Source organism: Piliocolobus tephrosceles, chromosome 3 (genome assembly GCF_002776525.5).
Source record: "Piliocolobus tephrosceles isolate RC106 chromosome 3, ASM277652v3, whole genome shotgun sequence".
NCBI classification, from domain to species: Eukaryota; Metazoa; Chordata; class Mammalia; order Primates; family Cercopithecidae; genus Piliocolobus; species Piliocolobus tephrosceles.
Genome location: NC_045436.1, coordinates 182,466,016 through 182,484,474, shown reverse-complemented (window position 1 = coordinate 182,484,474; position 18,459 = coordinate 182,466,016). Strand labels below are relative to the sequence as shown.

The 18,459-nt window shown below is 44.4% G+C and overlaps 1 protein-coding gene across 1 annotated transcript in view; it reads right to left on the bottom strand.

Moving 5' to 3' along the window:
- POLN (DNA polymerase nu) overlaps window positions 1–18,459 on the bottom strand; it is a 159,164-nt gene that overhangs the window by 138,596 nt on the left and 2,109 nt on the right. Inside the window, exon 2 of the mRNA XM_023206783.2 lies at window positions 3,394–3,473. Within this exon, the coding sequence (XP_023062551.1) occupies window positions 3,394–3,473 (80 nt within the window). The remainder of the gene's footprint in view (window positions 1–3,393; window positions 3,474–18,459) is intronic.

Sequence of the window (18,459 nt, the reverse complement as noted above, 5' to 3'; positions counted from 1 at the left end):
AAAAGAGAAGAAACCTTAAAAATAAAGTGTTATCATAAATAAGTCCTTTTTTGAGACGGAGTCTCGCTCTGTCACCCAGGCTAGAGTGCAGTGGCCGGATCTCAGCTCACTGCCAGCTCCGCCTCCCGGTTTACGCCATTCTCCTGCCTCAGCCTCCCGAGTAGCTGGGACTACAGGCGCCTGCCACCTCACCCGGCTAGTTTTTTGTATTTTTTAGTAGAGACGGGGTTTCACTGTGTTAGCCAGGATGGTCTTGATCTCCTGACCTCGTGATCCGCCTGTCTTGGCCTCCCAAAGTGCTGGGATTACAGGCTTGAGCCACCGCACCCGGCCGCTCTGTCTTTTTTAAGGGGATTATTGTGGGCTGAGCACAGTGGCTCACACCCATAATCCTGGCCCTTTGGGAGGCTGAGGCAGGAGGACTGCTTGAGCCCAGGAGTTCAAGACCAGCCTGGGCAAAATGGCAAAATCCTGTCTTCCTACAAAGAATACAAAAATTAGCTGGGCGTGGTGTCATGTGCCTATAGTCCCAGCTACTCAGGAGGCTGAGGTGAGAGGATCACCTGAGCCCAGGAGGTCAAGGCTACAATGAGCCATGGTCACACCACACTGTACTTCAGCCTGGGCGACACAGTGAGAAAGTCTCAAAATAATAATAATAATAAAAAGAGGCTGGGGCATGGTGGCTCACGCCTGTAATCTCAACACTTTGGGAGGCCCAGGCAGGTGGATCATGAGGTCGGGAGTTCCAGACCAGCCTGGCCAATATGGTGAAACCCTGTCTCTACTAAAAACATAAAAATTAGCCAGGAATGGTGGTGTGCGCCTGTAACCCCAGCTGCTCGGGAGGCTGAGGCAGGAGAATCGTTTAAACCCGGGAAACGGAGGTTGCAGTGAGCCAAGATCGCGTCACTGCACTCCTGCCTTAGTGACAGAGTGTGACTCCATCTCAAAAAATAATAAATAAGTAAATTAATTAATTAATAAATAAAATAGGCCAGGCATGGTGGCTCACACCTGTAATCCCAACACTTTAGGGGGCCGAGGCGGGCAGATCACCTGAGGTCAGGAGTTCGAGACCAGTCTGGCCAACATGGTGAAACTCCATATCTACTAAAAATACAAAAATTAGCTGGGTGTGGTGGTGGGCACCTGTAATCCTACCTACTCAGGAGGCTGAGGCAGGAGAATCACTTAACCCAGGAGGTGGAGGTGGCAGTAAGTCGAGATCACGCCACTGCACTCCAGTGAAGGTGACAGAGCAAGACTCCATCTCCAAATAATAATAATAATAATAATAATAATAATAATGAGATGATTGTGGATATCAAGTTGTCAAAGTACAGTATTTAATTTTTGTGAATATATTTTAAATAATGTAACAGTAAAAATGTCAATATTAACAATAGAGCAGAAATCACATACTTTGCAATTTTTTAAACCTGTGATAAAGATTTTAAATTTCAGCTTTAAAATATATCAGGCAGTACATACAGTTTGAGATGGCCAGGCATGGGGGCTCACGCCTGTAATCCCAGAACTTTGGGAGGCCAAGACAGGAGGATTGCTTGAGCCCAGGAGTTTGAGGCCAGCCCAGGCAACATGGTGAAACCCTGTCTCTACCAAAAATACAAAAAGTAGCTAGGCAATGATAGTGTGCGCCTCTAGTGTCAGCTACTTGGGAGGCTGAGTTGGGAGGATCACTTGAGTCCAGGACTCAATTAATTAGCTGGGCACGGTGGCGGAGGTAGAGGTGGAAATTGCAGTAAGCTGTGATCACACCACTGCACTCCACCCTGGGCGACAGAGTGAGGGGCTGTCTCAAACAAACAAACAAAAACAACAAAATTATTTTGAGAGAAAGGGAGCAAAAAGTTTGCAGACCCCTGCCTTCGGGATCCAAGGAGCACAGTTTGTTCACCATTGAGAGATACAATTTCCATTCATTTACAGACGGAAGAAGAGAAGAGTTCCTTCTCTGTGGAAGATGCCTCTTCCCTCCACTCCAAGGGCAGATAATCATCCTATGAACCCAGGGACAAATAATTATCCCATCAACCCAAGAGACAGGTCCTATTATCTCACTTTACTATAGGGAGTTTAGGTTTAAATTTAGTTAGCTTGGGACTTGAACACAGGTAGTTTACTCCAAAGTCCATTCTCTTAAACATTATGTTGCCTCTACCACTTTCATACACAAGGTCTTTGGTGATACGACCTTTGCTTTTTTTTTTTTTTTGTGTGTGAGACGGAGTCTCGTTCTGTCGCCCAGGCTGGAGTGCTGTGGAGCGATCTCAGCTCACTGCAAGCTCCGCCTCCCGGGTTTACGCCATTCTCCTGCCACAGCCTCCCAAGTAGCTGGGACTACAGGTGCTCACCACCACGCTCGGCTAATTTTTGTACATTTAGTGGAGATGGGGTTTCACAGTGTTAGCCAGGATGGTCTCGATCTCCTGACCTCGTGATCCGCCGCCTCGGCCTCCCAAAGTGCTGGGATGACAGGCTTGAGCCACTGTGCCCGGCCACAACCTCTTCTTGTATCTCCTCTCTAGCCCGTACCACATAACGCACCCATTGTGGATGTTATATCCCTACCTTTCTGAACTTCTATTATTTCCACTACCCAAAGTTCCAAGCTTTCTTCCCTTATCTGAAAATGTTCTCAATGTCCCGCCCCTACTCCCTTAAAGGTGGGGATCTTTTTATTTTTTATTTCTGTTTTTTAGAGACTGAGTCTTACTCTGTTGCCCAGGCTGGAGTGCTGTGGTGCAATCACAGCTCACTGCAGCCTCAAACTCCTAGGCTCAAGTGATCCTCCAGCCTCAGCCTCCTGAGTAGTTGGGACTACAGGAGCAGGCCACCATGCTAGTTAATTTTTTTTTTTTTTGGTATTATTTTTTGTAGAGACAGAGTCTCCTTATGGTGCCCAAGCTGGTCTCAAATTCCTGACCTCCAGTGATCCACCCTGCTCAGCTTCCCAATGTGCTAGGATTACGTGAGCCACTGCATCCAGCCTAGGTTGATCAACTCCTAATCATCCAATAGATCTCAACTCAGATATAATTTTCATACTTCAGAAAGACATCCCTGATTCTTCTCCTCAACACCCAGAAGGGCAAAATGAAATAGCACAAAACTGAGTTAGATGTCCCTCCTATTGTCCCAGAGCACTCTGAACTTACTTCTCTCATGGCACTTACTTGCCCCTCCCCACATCCAAATTAAACTATAAGCTCTTGGAGAGCAAGAACATCTTTTTTTTTTTTTTTTTTTTTTTTTTTTTTTTTAGGTGTTGTATCTACAGTGCTTAGCACATAGTAGAACACTTAATAAGTATCTGTTGAACAAATGAGTGTTATCTGTTTAAAATTACTCATATTTGCAATGATTTACCTTTTTTTCTGGTGATCCATTCTTCCCATCTTCAAGTTGTACTGAATACTTAACACTGGACTTGTTTATCACTTCTGTAGCTTTTAAAAACAACAAAAAAAGAAACATGGGGCATTAAAGAAACACTAATATCTAAGTAGTACAGTTAACACTGAAATAACCTCTATAATCATGCTTATTTATTCATTATTAACTTACTTAAAACAATGTAATAAAATTCACAAGTAAAATGCTTAGTACCACTGCAATAAATATTTATGTAAAGTACCTTCAAGTTAACTGAAGATAGCTCTATATAATCATAAAACATGTATTAAAAATCATTATTTGGCATTTGCATTTGAATACATAACTCTAAATACCTAAGATCAACATTTATAGAAACCTTAAAAGTATTATTAAAGGTTTGGGGAAATTCTTAGACTGAATACTGCAGTGGAGCAATTAAAGGTTCAGTAAAACATCATTAAAACAAGCTTCTAATTTAGATTTTTGTCTTAATTTCAATAAGCCTGGGCTGAACAGTAAGTGACAGAACCAGGATCTAACCCCAGGCAATATGATTTGGGAGTCTGTGCTCTTAACCACTGTGACATACATTTCCTCTGCAGGAAAAATAACAACCTAGAAATGCAAATAGGGGGAAATATTCCACTTACAATATAAAAACATTATATTTAGAATAAATACAACAAAAAAAATACAAGGTTCTCAAAGATGAAAATGTAAAATCTTATTAAATGGCATAAAAAAAGATCTGTACAAATGAAAAGACACAGCATTAGGATATATATCACAAAATGTTTAATTCTTCCAAATTTAAGGCAATTCCAACTGAAGACCCTACAGGGATATTTTAATTTAATAAATAATTTCAAAGTACAAAGAGACAAGAAATGTAAGCTTAGGCCAGGTGCGGTGACTCACGCCTATAGTCCCAGCACTTTGGGAGGCCGAGGCGGGTGGATCACCTGAGGTCAGAAGCTCAAAACCAGTTTGGCCAACATGGTGAAACCCCGCCTCTACTAAAAATACAAAAATTAGCCAGGTGTGGTGGCAAGTGCCTGCAATCCCAGCTACTTGGGAGGCTGAGGCAGGAGAATTGCTTAAACCCAGGAAACGGAGGTTGCAGTGACCTGAGATCACGCCACTGGGCTCAAACCTGGGTGATAGGGCAAGACTCCATCTTGGGAAAAAAAAAAAAAAAAAAATATATATATATATATATATATATATATAAGCTTAAAAAGAAAAAAAAAAAAGAGAGAGAAAAGACCTCTAGAACAGAACAGACAACCCAGAGACTGATCCCAAGACTTTATATACAACAAAGATAGTATTCCAATTCAACAGAAAAGGATAGATTGATTAATAGGGCTGGTATAACTAGCACCACATCAAAAAGAAAATAAATGCATTGGGAAAACTATTTGGAACAAAAATGACAAAGAGTTAATTGCTATATATACAACAAGTTCTCATACATTTATAAGATAAGACAAACAATTCAACAGAAAAATGAGCAAAGAATAGGAAGAGGCAATACACAAACAGAAAACCCAAACAGGAAATGAATATAATACTCAGGGAAATGCAAATTAACTATAACTGAAAACGGAGGGGAAGAGGTAGTCTCATGTATTGCTGGTAAAAATGTAAATAGACTCTTTCTAGAAGGCAAACTGTCAAGACTTATTAAAATTAATAATGCGTACATCACTCTTGGGAATTGGGAGGAGTGGGTCACAGGGAGCTTAACATGGGCCTCTGGCAATGCTAGTGATGTTTCCTGAACTGGGTGTGGGTTTGTGAAATTTTGACCTAAACTTAACTTAGGATATGTGTGCTGTTTTATATATATATATATATATATATATACATACATACATATACACACACACATACACATATACATATATATATATACACACGTATCTATATATACCTCAGCCATATATATATATGAGAGAGAGACAGTGTTCTTGCCTCAACAAAAACAGAAAATAATATCAATCATCTAACCAAATAATCTCACTCTTGGCTGTTTCACAGAAATATATGCAACAGTAAACAGGTTTAAACCAAAACATTTATAGCAGTATTGCTCATGATGGCAAAAGACTGAAAATAAAGTAGATACCAATCAGAAGAAAACTGAGGAATAAATTACATAATATCCACATCATGAAATACATAGCCACTAAAAAGAATGACCTTGTTAAAACATAGATTGCAGGGGGGAAAATGACTCCAGCTATAGTGATTGACTGAAGATGATGACCTCATTTTTAAAAATAATGACAAAATCTCCCCACTTATGTACACGAAGATGTTATGTACGTAACACTGGCACAGGTCGGGTCCCCTGGGAGACCACCTCTGTGATGAAGGCTTGCATTTGAAAAGGTGATTGGAGAGTGAAGGAGGCACAACCCAACCAAGGAAGACGATGGCTAAGATGCAGTCACTCAAAGGTCTGCCCTGGGCTAAGCACAGTCCTGCAGAGGTGTCCCCCAGTGGGTCAAGGCAGCTGGGCTTTTATACCCCTGCACAAACTAGTCACTGGACCAGTCACTCCTGGGGAAGGGGTGGGCCCTTGAGCAAAGAAGCTCTTTGCAGCCAGGCAATTGGGGAGGGGCTGTCCCAGGAGCAGGGACAGTGCTCCAGTACTAAAGGGGCATACGGGCACCACAGTGCTCGCTACAGTCCACACTGTGCTGCTCATAGCCACTTGCTTCAGAGACGTTCTGGGAGCAGCTCCTGTAGGATTCTGGTGGGCCTTTTCCTGGGGAAATTTAAAAAGGGAAGGTACTGGGATGAATGACATCTTGTTGCTGCAGCTGGCCTCGAGGTTGCAAATTACATTCATCTCCCCCCTCTACTGCCCATGCTAGGGTTCATCCTCACCCTTGCCTATCTCCTCTACTGCTCTAGGTGGCTTAGCTTACCCGATCAGGTAACCCAAACCCTCATCCCTGAGAGGTAAGCCCCTGGCCACCATGCCCTTCTCTGGCCATAGCCCCTGCATTTGCCATCAAATTTGGGCAGGGGACCATGAGGTGGCCAATCACATCACCTGGGTGCATCTCTGCCCCCAGTGTGGCGGCAAGCATGGTGGTAGCCAGGTGTGGTGGCAATAACAGTTCTACCTCCACCTGATGCCCATGGTCAGTCACCCCAGAAGATGGAAATTACATTCCTTGCCAGCCAGTCTCTTGGCACGAGGAGCTCGAAATAACCAGGCAGCAGCCAGAGCTGGAAATTAAATGGCATTCTTCATTTGCCCCTGCTGGAAAGGTTTTCCCTTTGAGAGTCAAGACCTTTAAACCTTAAGAACCCAGAGGAGTGTGGGGGAGAAATACAGATTTCTAAGTGGGTCACTGGGAGTGATGAGTTTCACCTTTTGGTTCCCAGACCTATTTATCCCACAAACCAAGGACTCTGTACCATGTACTGGTCAGTGATTTGCAGTGCAGACTGCACCCTGGAGGTGACTGCTTCATTGCAGGTGTCACCTCCAGGCTGCCCACGAGGTGAGCTGTGCCTTCCACAGACCATCCTGCTGCTCCATCAGTCTGGCAGCTTCTTGGTGTGTGGCTGTGAGGGAGCCAGTGGGTCCCATTCTCATGTGCCCACTGCTGCGGTTCCTTGGCTGTGGGCAGGATTCTGTGGATCAAACACTCTGTGAAACTTGGGTGACGGAGCTGACTGAATCCATGAGAACGGGAAAGGCAAACTCATGCCTATAACATGTTTGGTTCCAGCCAAGATGAATCACTGTACCTTCTAGGGCACAAGGGATTCAGTGTTGTCAAATGACTGTCTCCCTCCAAGGAAGGTGCAACTGGGGACTCAGTGTTTGGCCTTTCTTGTTGGAAGACTGGATGTTCAGCAGAGAACTAGCTAGGTCAGCTCTGGTGAGGGGGAGCCCCAGGCTATGGGCCATGCACAGCATCTACCCACCCCATGATTACTCCATGAGAGAGCCCAGTGTGCCAGCATGGGCACAGCAGATGGCAGAGGCTAGTAGATGTCAACTGGCCAAGTCATCCTATTAATGTGGTGATTTGGTGTGTCCTCTTGGTCAGTGTTCTCGGGTGGGATGTACTTCATGTCTGTTCCCACAGATCCCTCCACATGCCTTACTCCAGGAAGCCCCTGATCTTCCAATCTTTCTTATTCCAGGTACCTGAGCAACCTGTCAAGCCACTAACCATTGCCCAAGAGTTCCAAATGTGTTAACATTGGGGCCACTTCTCCTTCCACACCAAGTAGTAGTCAAGGGCACCACCCAACATTCTACCCATTGGGTTTCCCTTGAGCGCTGTCTTCCAGGACTGCCTAAATCAGGCTCTTCAGAGCCCACCCACCATGAACCAAGCTCGAACTTTTCCTGCCTCCATCAGCTGGTCTTAAGACTGCCCCCTTTAGAAGTACCAGTGCCAGCACCAACGATGTCATGGGTTCTGGGCCACATGAGAAGCTTGGTTGTGCCTGCTTGTACCTAGCACTAAATGAGCCACTTCCAACTTGCAATGGACAGCTGCACGCCCACCTCTCCGTGGGTCTGACAGAACCAGCTCATGCTGGCAGTCCTGGCTCATGGTCACTTGATGTCACCATGGCCTCACGCTCCATCTCTACCAGGGCCCAGTAGCATGACAGTTTTGTTTTTGAAAAATGTATAATTCTTTTCTGCAGATAGCATTGCCTTGCTCCAGAGTTCTAGGAGGTCTGCATTGAGATTTTCCTGCTGGGGCTTTGCCTTAAGCCTCACATGGCATCTTTCCCCACTACAGATACCTCTAACATCACAAGGTCTGTTGGGTTGGAAGTCCAAGTAGCTGGGCCACTTGCTTCACAGCCGAGGCCACTTACAGGATGCTTTCCTATGCAGTATGCCCAATGTAGAATATGCTGCCTCCACTCCCTAAACCCAGAGATGCCTATCAGGTGTTATGGTTCACTCTTAATGGTTAATGTGGTTAACCACGTTGCAGGATGACTCGACCAGTTGACATCTTCATTCTTAATGCTTCATTCTTAAAAATGCAGTAATTTTGCCAGGTGTTCACTTGTAGTCCCAGCTACTCAGGAGACTGAAGCAGATCACTTTTTTTTTGTTTGTTTGTTTTTTGTTTTTTTTTTTTGAGACGGAGTCTCACTCTGTCGCCCAGGCTGGAGTGCAGTGGCCAGATCTCAGCTCACTGCAAGCTCCGCCTCCCAGGTTTACGCCATTCTCCTCCCTCAGCCTCCCGAGTAGCTGGGACTACAGGCACTCGCCACCTTGCCCGGCTAGTTTTTTGTATTTTTTAGTAGAGACGGGGTTTCACCGGGTTAGCCAGGATGGTCTTGATCTCCTGACCTCGTGATCCGCCCGTCTTGGCCTCCCAAAGCGCAGATCACTTTGACCCCAAGAATTTGAGGACAGCCTGAGCAATATAGTGAGACCCAGTCTCTTGGAAAAAAAAAAAAAAGGGTGGCCGGGCTCGGTGGCTCACGCCTGTAATCCCAGCACTTTGGGAGGCCAAGGCAGGCAGATCGCCTAAGGTCGGGAGTTCGAGACCAGCCTGACCAACATGGAGAAAACCTATCTCTACTAACAACAACAACAAAAAAATTAGCTAGGCATGGTGGCGCATCCCCGTGATCCCAGCTACTTAGAAGGCTGAGGCAGGAGAATCGCTTGAACCTGGGGGACAAACGTTGTGGTGAGCTGAGATCGCGCCATTGCACTCCAGCCTGGGCAACAAGAGTGAAACTCTGTCTCAAAAAAAAAAAAAAAAAAAAAGAGGCACTAATTTGTCCTTTACTTGCAAGGGGATATCCTACCTATCCCTCAGACCACCAAACTTCCAAAAACTTCCTGGTTGTGGTGGGTTCCAGAATATCTGTGGGCTTATCTCCCACGTGTTGGACAGCAAGACAGCTAACAAACTTGCCATTTCTTGCTTATGCTGATTGGCATGATGTCATCAAAACAGTGGATGGCTGGATAACATAGCACTGGGGCAAGGTGCAAATTTATATTGTCCATTCAGAGTGAATATTTCTGCAGGGATGGAAAAGAATGTGTTCACCAAATCAATAATTGCATTTCATATACCTGAGGTCTTGTTAATTGCATATGCCACATCCAGCCCACCAGCTGTCATGAGGGCTATAACTTGGTCAAAACTATTTGTGGTGTCAACTGTTATTCTCCAGGATCTGACTTCTATGAACACCTATCTGGTGAATTAAATGAATATATGACAGGGACCACCCTGTGCCCTGAATCCTGTAGGTGTTTAAGGATGGCACTAACTTCTGCCATTTCTCCTGGGTTGCCATATTGCTATACTAACTCACTATCTTTGCTGGGAAGGCAGTTTCAGCATCATCCACTTGAGCTTACTCACTATGAGAGCTCTCATCCTCAGGCCAAGGAGCCAGTACCTGAGGGTTCTTCCAACAGTCTGTTCACTCCAAATAACATTTGGGGACTTGGAAAATGGCTTCAGAGTGAGCCTTCCCATTATGGTGTCATCTGGGCCAAGGTTCCATTTATTGCTTGAGTCCTTGTGCCTCTGACAGAGAAACCATGATGATACTTTAGGTCTCCAGGCATCAATATCATACGAATGTTTCGGTATCCCCCTCTCCCATGTATAAGTTCTCAGAGTAAATGGCCACAGGTTTCCCTGGGGGAAAGACAGGAGGAATAGCTGCCATATACACTTGCTATGGTGTTGCACAGTCCTTCCTCCTGGGGACCTGGCCTCTCCTTCAGTCAGTCAGTTCCAGGTCTGAAGTCACTTTATGAGAAATGTGCCTACCCTGCTTCTGACAGACACCACCACCTGGCCTCTATGTCAGGATTCTGTCTCCCTCACTGTTATCAGGAGGCATCTCGTATTATCATCCCTGGTCTATAGAGGACACCACTGAGATTCTCAGTGAAGCCGATGCTCCCTACTCCCTCATCAGCTTTCATTATTGCTTCGGTAAATAGAGCATCCAGAGCACCCTTCTGCAGAACACTGCTACCTGCTGAGTTTCCCAGCCCTCCACAATATGGACATTCTAGCATGTCCACCTCTCCTGGCTTTTCATGCCTTCTTTTACATCTGCCCTGGCAGTTCTAACATTTCTACTTCACTTAGTGTGAACCCTCTCCTACAAGGAACTAAAAGCCATCCTAGCAGTATGTTGGCACCACCTCTTGGAATCTTCATCGGGTTGTCAAATCCAGTGTCTCTGAAGTGATCCTGCATCAATAAACTCTCCCTTACCCAACCTTAGTTCCACCTGCCTTAATCCAGTACCCTCAGACCCAGCCCACCCATAGGTACTCTCCCAGGCCTGCATTTATGACCAGTTAGGTCCTGCAGTTCCTTGGGAGTAGAATCTCTTTCGTCCCTGTGCCAGTTATCAACGTACTGCCTCTCAGCTACAAATTCACCCCTCACCACACTGCCTGCCCTACAGAAAATACACCTCCTTTGCCACCTGGCACGATGTTAAGCTCTGTCAGCAGAGGGTGCTAGAGGGACGCTGCCAGAGAAGAGGCCTCTGGCTGCTGTGCTTTGCTTTCCTTTCTTCTTGCTCCTGCAGCTCTTAGCCAGTGTACTAGACACCCACGAGCAGCCCCACTGGCCACTTCCCAGCTACTTCCACAGACATTCTAGCCAGCCCTTCAACAAGTTTCAGTCGATCCCTGTGGGCAGCTTCCTACTGAGTTTCGCAGGCACCCCTACCAACTTCTCAGTGAGTTCAGTGATACCCCATAGGTGGGTTCCCACTTGCCAGACTGACTCCAGCACGTCAGCCAACTTCTTGGCCACCAGGTGGGCTACATCCACAACCTCTGACAGTCTGAATCTCAGCCTTGAGGGGAGAGATTCTGCTAAATTTGTCCCTTCCTTCAGCACCCCACTTCAGCCCTAGAGGAGGAAGCTGCTCCCTGTGTCTGCTATTGCTGGATTCTTTAGAATTTTCTCTAAAGCTATTCCTGGTAGCTAATCCTACTAGTTAGTAATGACTTAAACATTCCCTGTTCAAATTACTCTATGGTTTCTGTCCCCTGACTGGACTGCAACAGGCCCAGTACTTTTTGGCTGGGTTATTTTGTGACTTAATGACCAGGAGAGGAGGAGGAGCAGCAAAAAAGAAAAAGCCTGAAGACTACATTTATGAATCTTTTCACAGTTCCATATGAAATGACATATGTATGAGTGTGTGTAACTATACAAAAAGATCTGGGGAATTATGAACGTTGTTTAGTTTTTCTGTTTCTCCCTCCCCACCCCAAAAACTTTTCCTAAAGTACTATAAAATAATGAGGGAGCATGTCTTATTTTTCAAGACAGAAGTTCTCCATTGTTTTCAAGCAAAGCTGCGGGGGCGGGGAGCGCTCAGGGTGGGGCCATTTCTGCAGGTCTCAGAGGTATCTGATACTCAAGATTTATTTTTTAAATAAAATTTATTACAATTTATTATTTTTTTTGAAACAGGCTCTCACTCTGTTACCCAGGCTGGAGTGCAGTGGCACAATCTCAGCTCCCTGCAACCTCCACCTCCCAAGCTCAAGTGACAATCCCCCTTCCTCAGCCATCCAAATAGCTGGGATTACAGCCACCCAGACAGCTGGGATTACGTGCCATCATGCCCCACTAATTTTTTGTAGAGATGAGTGTGAAAGGAAAATAAATCTTGGGAACCCCAAGTCACTAAATTAAAGGGAAAAGTCAAGTGGGAACTGCTTATGGCAAACATGCCTCCCCATTCTATTCAAAGTCAAATTCTATCCGAGGTTCACCTGAGACAAATAGGGATCTGATTGCTTCCTCTCCCCTGTTATGTAAAAATACAGACTCACTAAATTGTGTATTCAGTGGAAGGCTGATCAAGCACTCAAAAGAATGCAACCTTTTGTCTCTTATCTACTTTTTGTTTGTTTTTGAAACAGAGTCTCATTCTATCCTCCAGGCTGGAGTGCAGTGGTGCAATCTTGGCTCACTGCAACCTCCTTCTCCCGGTTCAAGCAATTCTCCCGCCTCATCCTCCCAAGTAGCTGGGATGACAGGCACCTGCCACCAAGCCCAGCTAATTTTAGATTTTTAGTAGAGACAGGGTTTCACCACATTGGCCAGTCTGGTCTCGAACTCCTGAACTCAAGGGATCCACGTGCCTTGGCCTCCCAAAATACTGGGATTACAGGGGTGAGCTATCACACCTGGCCCCTCTTATCTAATTCTAATCTAGAAGACCCCCTTCGCGTTGTCCTGCCTTACCAGACCAAACCAATTACGTCTTACACATATTGATGTCTCATGTCTTCCTAAAATGTATAAAAGCAAAGTACCCCCAACCACCTCTGGCACATGTCTCAGGACTTCCTAAGGCTGTCATAGGCATGTCCTTAACCTAGGCAAAATAAATTTTCTAAACTGAGACCTGCCTGACATTTTGCATTCACACGGGTTTCGCCATGTTGCCCAGGCTGGTCTGATACTCAAGATTTTTTTTTTCTTGGCTCCCTGTGGTATTTCAATCAAGATTTAAATATACCAATCCAAAGGTTCTCATCCTGTATCTCAGGGTCTGCTCTCTCTTTCTTCAGATCAAGACCTTGATCTTGGCCAGGTGGGGGTGGCTCATGCCTGTAATCCCAGCACTTTGGTAGGCCAAGACAGATGTCTTGAGCCCAGGAATTCGAGACCAGACTGGGCAACATGGTGAAACCCCATGTGTACTTAAAAAACAAACAAACAAAAAAACTAACAGGGTGTGGTGGTGCGTACCTGTAGTCCCAGCTACTTGGGACAATCACCTGAGCCCTGGAGGCAGAGGTTAAAGTGAGCCAGATCGGGCCTCCAGCCTAGGTATCACTAAAAAATAACAATAAAAAACAAAACAAAACAAAACAAAAAAACCCCTAGCACACCACCAGGGCTGAAAATTCAAGTTTCTCTGAAGCAATCAGGACTAAGTCTTGGGTCTATGACTACAGCCTGTCTCTTTATAGGCTGCCCAGGAAGCCTCTGGCTTTCACGTTTAGCTTATCACCCACGGCCTTTTTTTTTTATTTTTCCAAAGGATCTATTATTCCCAGCCACAGCCATCCAATTCTATTGTCTTCAACTGCCTTGTACTTCTCAGATGTGCAGTATTGTCCCAGCTGGTGCAGCTGCTCCCACTGGTAAGCCAGACAAACCCACCTTGAGCTAAAGTCTTCTCGCTCTTGCCGACCCAGGCTGGAGTGCGGAGGCGCGATCTCGGCTCACTGCAAGCTCCACCTCCTGGGTTCACGCCATTCTCCTGCCTCAGCCTCCAGAGTGGCTGGGACTACAGGCACCTGCCACCACGCCCGGCTATTTTTTTGTATTTTTAGTAGAGACGGGATTTCACTGTGTTAGCCAGGATGGTCTCTATCTCCTGACCTCGTTATCTGCCCATCTCAGCCTCCCAAAGTGCTGGGATTACAGGTGTGAGCCACTGCGCTCAGCTGAGCCAAACTTCTAACTCCACTACTACCACTTGTATTCCACCCACAACTTGTGATGAGGTCATCAGTGCCAGCTCACCTGCGGGAGACCAAACTCCAAAATCACATGTCTACTTTCTCAGACAACAACTGCCACCAACTGCAGCAGATCAGGTTCCCTGAGACTGAGATTTGTCAGCAGAAAGTTTACTGGGGAGTGGCCTTGGAGATTAGAAGAATTGAGCCTACGGAAGCTGACATGTGATACACTGCAACAAATGTCTCAGCCAATGCCACCTGACAAGCAGGGCTGGCACAGACATATACAAGCTATAATTACAGTCATGTGGGGTATGTTCCGAGAAACGCATCATTAGGTGACTTCATTGTTATGAAAACATCACAGATCAAGGGTCCCCAACCCCTGAGTGGAGGACCAGTACCTGTTTGTAGTATTAGGAACCAGGCCACACAGCAGGAGGTGAGCAGCAGGTGAGTGAGCATTCCCACCTGAGCTCCGCCTCCTGTCAGATCAGCAGCAGCATTAGATTCTCATAGGAGCATGAACCCTACTGTGAACTGCACAAGCGAGGAATAGGTTGTGAGCTCCTTATGAGAATCTAATGCCTGATGATCTGAGGTGGAACAGTTTCACCCCGAAAGCATCCCCCTAACCCCTATCCCATGGAAAAACTGTCTTCCATGAAACCAGTCCCTGGTGCCAAAAGGTTGGGGACTGCTGTCATATAGCGAACTTACACAAAGCTAGATGGCATAGCTTACTATAATCCTAGGCTGTATGGTCTAGCCTATAGCTCCTAGGCTACAAACCTGTACAGCATGTTACTGTACTGAATACTGTAGGCAACTGTAACACAATAGTAAGTACCTGTGTATCTAAACATAAGTAAAAATACAGTATAAAAGATTTTAAAATGGCACTTATATAGGGCACTTACCATAAATGGAGCTTGCAGGACTGGCAGTTGTTCTGGGTGAATCAGTGAGTGGGGAGTGAGTGTGAAATCTTAGTGCATTGTACACTACTGTAGACTTCACAAACACTATACACTTAGGACACACTAAATTTATTTTTAAAAATTTTCTTTCTTCAATAATAAAATCAATGTACTTTAACATTTTTTACTTTATACACTTTTAAATTTTTTGAACTCTTTTATAACATTTACCTTAAGACAAAAACACATTGTACAGCTGAACACAAATATTTTTTCTTCATATCTTCATTCCATAACCTTTTCTCTATTAAGATATTTCACTTTTAAAAAAAGTTCTAAACTTTCTTGCTTAAAACTAAGACACACACATACATTAGCCTAGGCCTACACACGGTAAAGAGCATCAGTATCACTACCTTCTACTTCCGTATCTTGTCCCCCTGGAAGGTTTTCAGAGGCACTAATACATACGGAGCTGTCACTTCCTATGATAACAGTACCCTCTTCTGGATACCTCCTGAAGGACCTGCCTGGAGCTGTTTTACAATTAGCTTTTTTTTCCATAAGTAGGAGTACACCCTAAAACAATGATAAAAAGTATATATACTATTGTAAATATATAAACCAGTAACATAGTCATTTGTTTTCAAGTACTATGTGCTACATATAATTGTATATACAATTATACATAGTATAGTAGTGTAGTAGGCTATGCCATTTAGGTTTGTGTAAGTTGACGGTATGACATAGATATATACTATATACAGAGTGCTATACTTGTATACACCTGGTAGTGCAGTAGGTTTGTTTATGCCAGCATCACAACAAAAACATAATGCAGCCGGGCACGGTGGCTCATGTCTGTAAACTCAGCACTTTGGGAGGCCGAGGCGGGCAGATCACCTGGGGTCGGAGTTTAAGATCAGCTTGGCCAACATGGTGAAACCCTGCCTCTACTAAAATACAAAAATTAGCCAGGCATGGTGGCGGGCACCTGTAATGCCAGCTACTCAGGAGGCTGAGACAGGAGAATCACTTAAGCTGGTAGGTGGAGGTTGCAGTAAGCCGAGATCACGCCACTGCACTCCAGCCTGGGTGACAAGACTGAAACTCTGTCTCGGGGGAAAAAAAATGTAACGCATTGTGCTATGCTAACAGGACAGCTAGGATGTCACTAGGAGACAGGAATTTTTCAGATCCATTATAATCTTATGGGACCACCAACATTATGTGCAGTATGTCGTTGACCAAACATTCATTATGCAGTGCATGACTCTCCAGCCATAGAAGTTATAATCACAGAAAAAAATTAACAAAAATATAAAAGGCATATACTAAGTTGTTAACATAGGTTAACAATAAGGGAGAGGGTTCAACAAGCAAAAATGAACTTGAACCTTCTCACAATTTTATATTAAAATGATGTATGGATGCATGTATACAAATATGTAAAAAAAATTTTAAGAAAATGTCTTTGGGAGGCTGAGGCACTTGGATGGATCATTTGAGGTCAGGAGTTTAAAACCAACCCAACCAACATGGTGAAACCCCGTCTCTACTAAAAATACAAAAATTAGCCAGGCATGGTGGTGGGTGCCTATAATCCCAGCTACTCAGGAGGTTGTGGCAGGAGAATCCCTTGAACCCAGGAAGGGGAGGTCACAGTGAGCTGAGATCGCACCACTGCATTACAGGTTGGGTGATAGAGTGAGAGTCCGTCTTAAAAAAAAAAAAAAAGATGGAAAATTGTGTGGAATTACAGATTTCAGTTAAAAAAAAAAAAAAAAAAAAACACTTGGCCGGGGGCGGTAGCTCACACCTGTAATCCCAGCACTTTAGGAGGCCAAGGCAGGCGGATTATGAGGTCAGGAGATTGAGACCATCCTGGCTAACAAAGTGAAACCCCGTCTCTAGTAAAGAATACAAAAAATTAGCCAGGCATAGTGGCGAGTACCTATAGTCCCAGCTACTCAGGAGGCTGAGGCAGGAGAATGGCGTGAACCCAAGAGGAGGAGGTTGCAGTGAGCCGAGATTGCACCACTGCACTCCAGCCTAGGCGACAGAGCAAGACTCCGTCTCAAAAACAAAACAAAACAAAACAAAACAAAAAAAACATGTTTCCTAATGTATTACAAAGAGACTCCCCAAAAATGTTGTGGAAAAAATTTATAATACTAAAAAAAAATAGTAGGACAGGCCTGTAATCCCAGCACTTTGAGAGGCTGAGGCAGGAGAATCATGTGAGCCCAGGAGTTTGAGACCAGTCTGGGCAACACAGCAAGACCTCACCTCCACAAAAAAATAAAAAATTAGCCAGACACGGTGGCAAGTGCCTGTAGTCCCAGCTACTTAGGAGGCTGAGGTGGGAGGATTGCTTGAATCTGGGAGGTTTAGGCTGCAATGAGCTGTGAACTCCAGCCTGGGCGACAGAGCAAGGCCCTGTCTCGAAAAAAAAAAAAAGTAAGTTTATTTCTCTCTCATGTTCTGAGGTGAATGGTCTCAGTAGGTGGTATAGCTGTTTTTTAAAGTCACTCAGGGGCCCAGGATCCTTCTAGCATGTTGTTCCACAATCCTCTAGGACACTGTTAGCATTTGCAGGGTTGGAGAAGAATCATTTCAGCTCTGACTGATGGGAAGCAAAGAGGCCAGAGAAGTAGGCAGGCTGTCTTGGAGCCTCCCTTGGAAATGGCACCCGCTTGAGCTCACAACTCACTGACAGGCACCTGGCAACCTGGTCAAACCTGACTGCAACAAGATTGAGCCATGTAGTGTAACTGTGTGCCTCAGAAAACAAGGATGGATTCAACGTGGTAAGAAATGAATAATCGCTGCCAAAATGTTATCTGGAATAATATAAAATCCCTATGATTATGAAGTGGTTGTCATAAAAGGCAGGATAATTAATGACTACATTTGAGCATGGAGAGATTTTAATTGAGTAAATTTAATTAAGTAAATTTTGAGGTGTTGGCAATGTAAGTGGTAGTTACATGGATGTTCTCTTACATTAATTTAAGTTTTGCATTTTTAGTGTTTTTCGTGACAAAGTGTTTTTAAATAAAGATCTACACTTGTTTCAAGAAGATGTAACAGTCCAATCTTTACTGAAAGTGTATCTTGAGTCACCTCAGTCAGTCTAGCAGATAAGAAAATCAGACCCCAAAATGACAAGCATCACAGGTTTAAAACAGTTTGGTGTGACTTAGTGTTTGTAAAAGTAAGTATTTGTAGTTTATTTCCATTAATTTCTGAGTTTAATTTTGGTATTTATTTGGTAGGAAATAGGCTCATGGAAACGAAAGGCTAATTTACAATACTTTTCTTAGAATAATTTGACATAATAACAGCTCAGTATTTGACAAGAATCTAGAGTCAATTAAAACTTTAGCTCCAGCATCACTCATCAATAATCCACCAGCAATCCAACTTTAATTTGGATTCAAATGATGAAGGAATAAAACTGGTGAGAATCTGTGGTGGAAAGACTCCAAGGTGGTCCTATGATCCCTGCCTCTTGGTATCATGTCCTCACGTAACCCCCAACCCTCTGAGTGTGAATGGGACTACTGATTAGCTTCTAACCAACAGAACACACCAAAGGCAGCAGCATGTATGTGATCACATCATGTAAAACTGTAA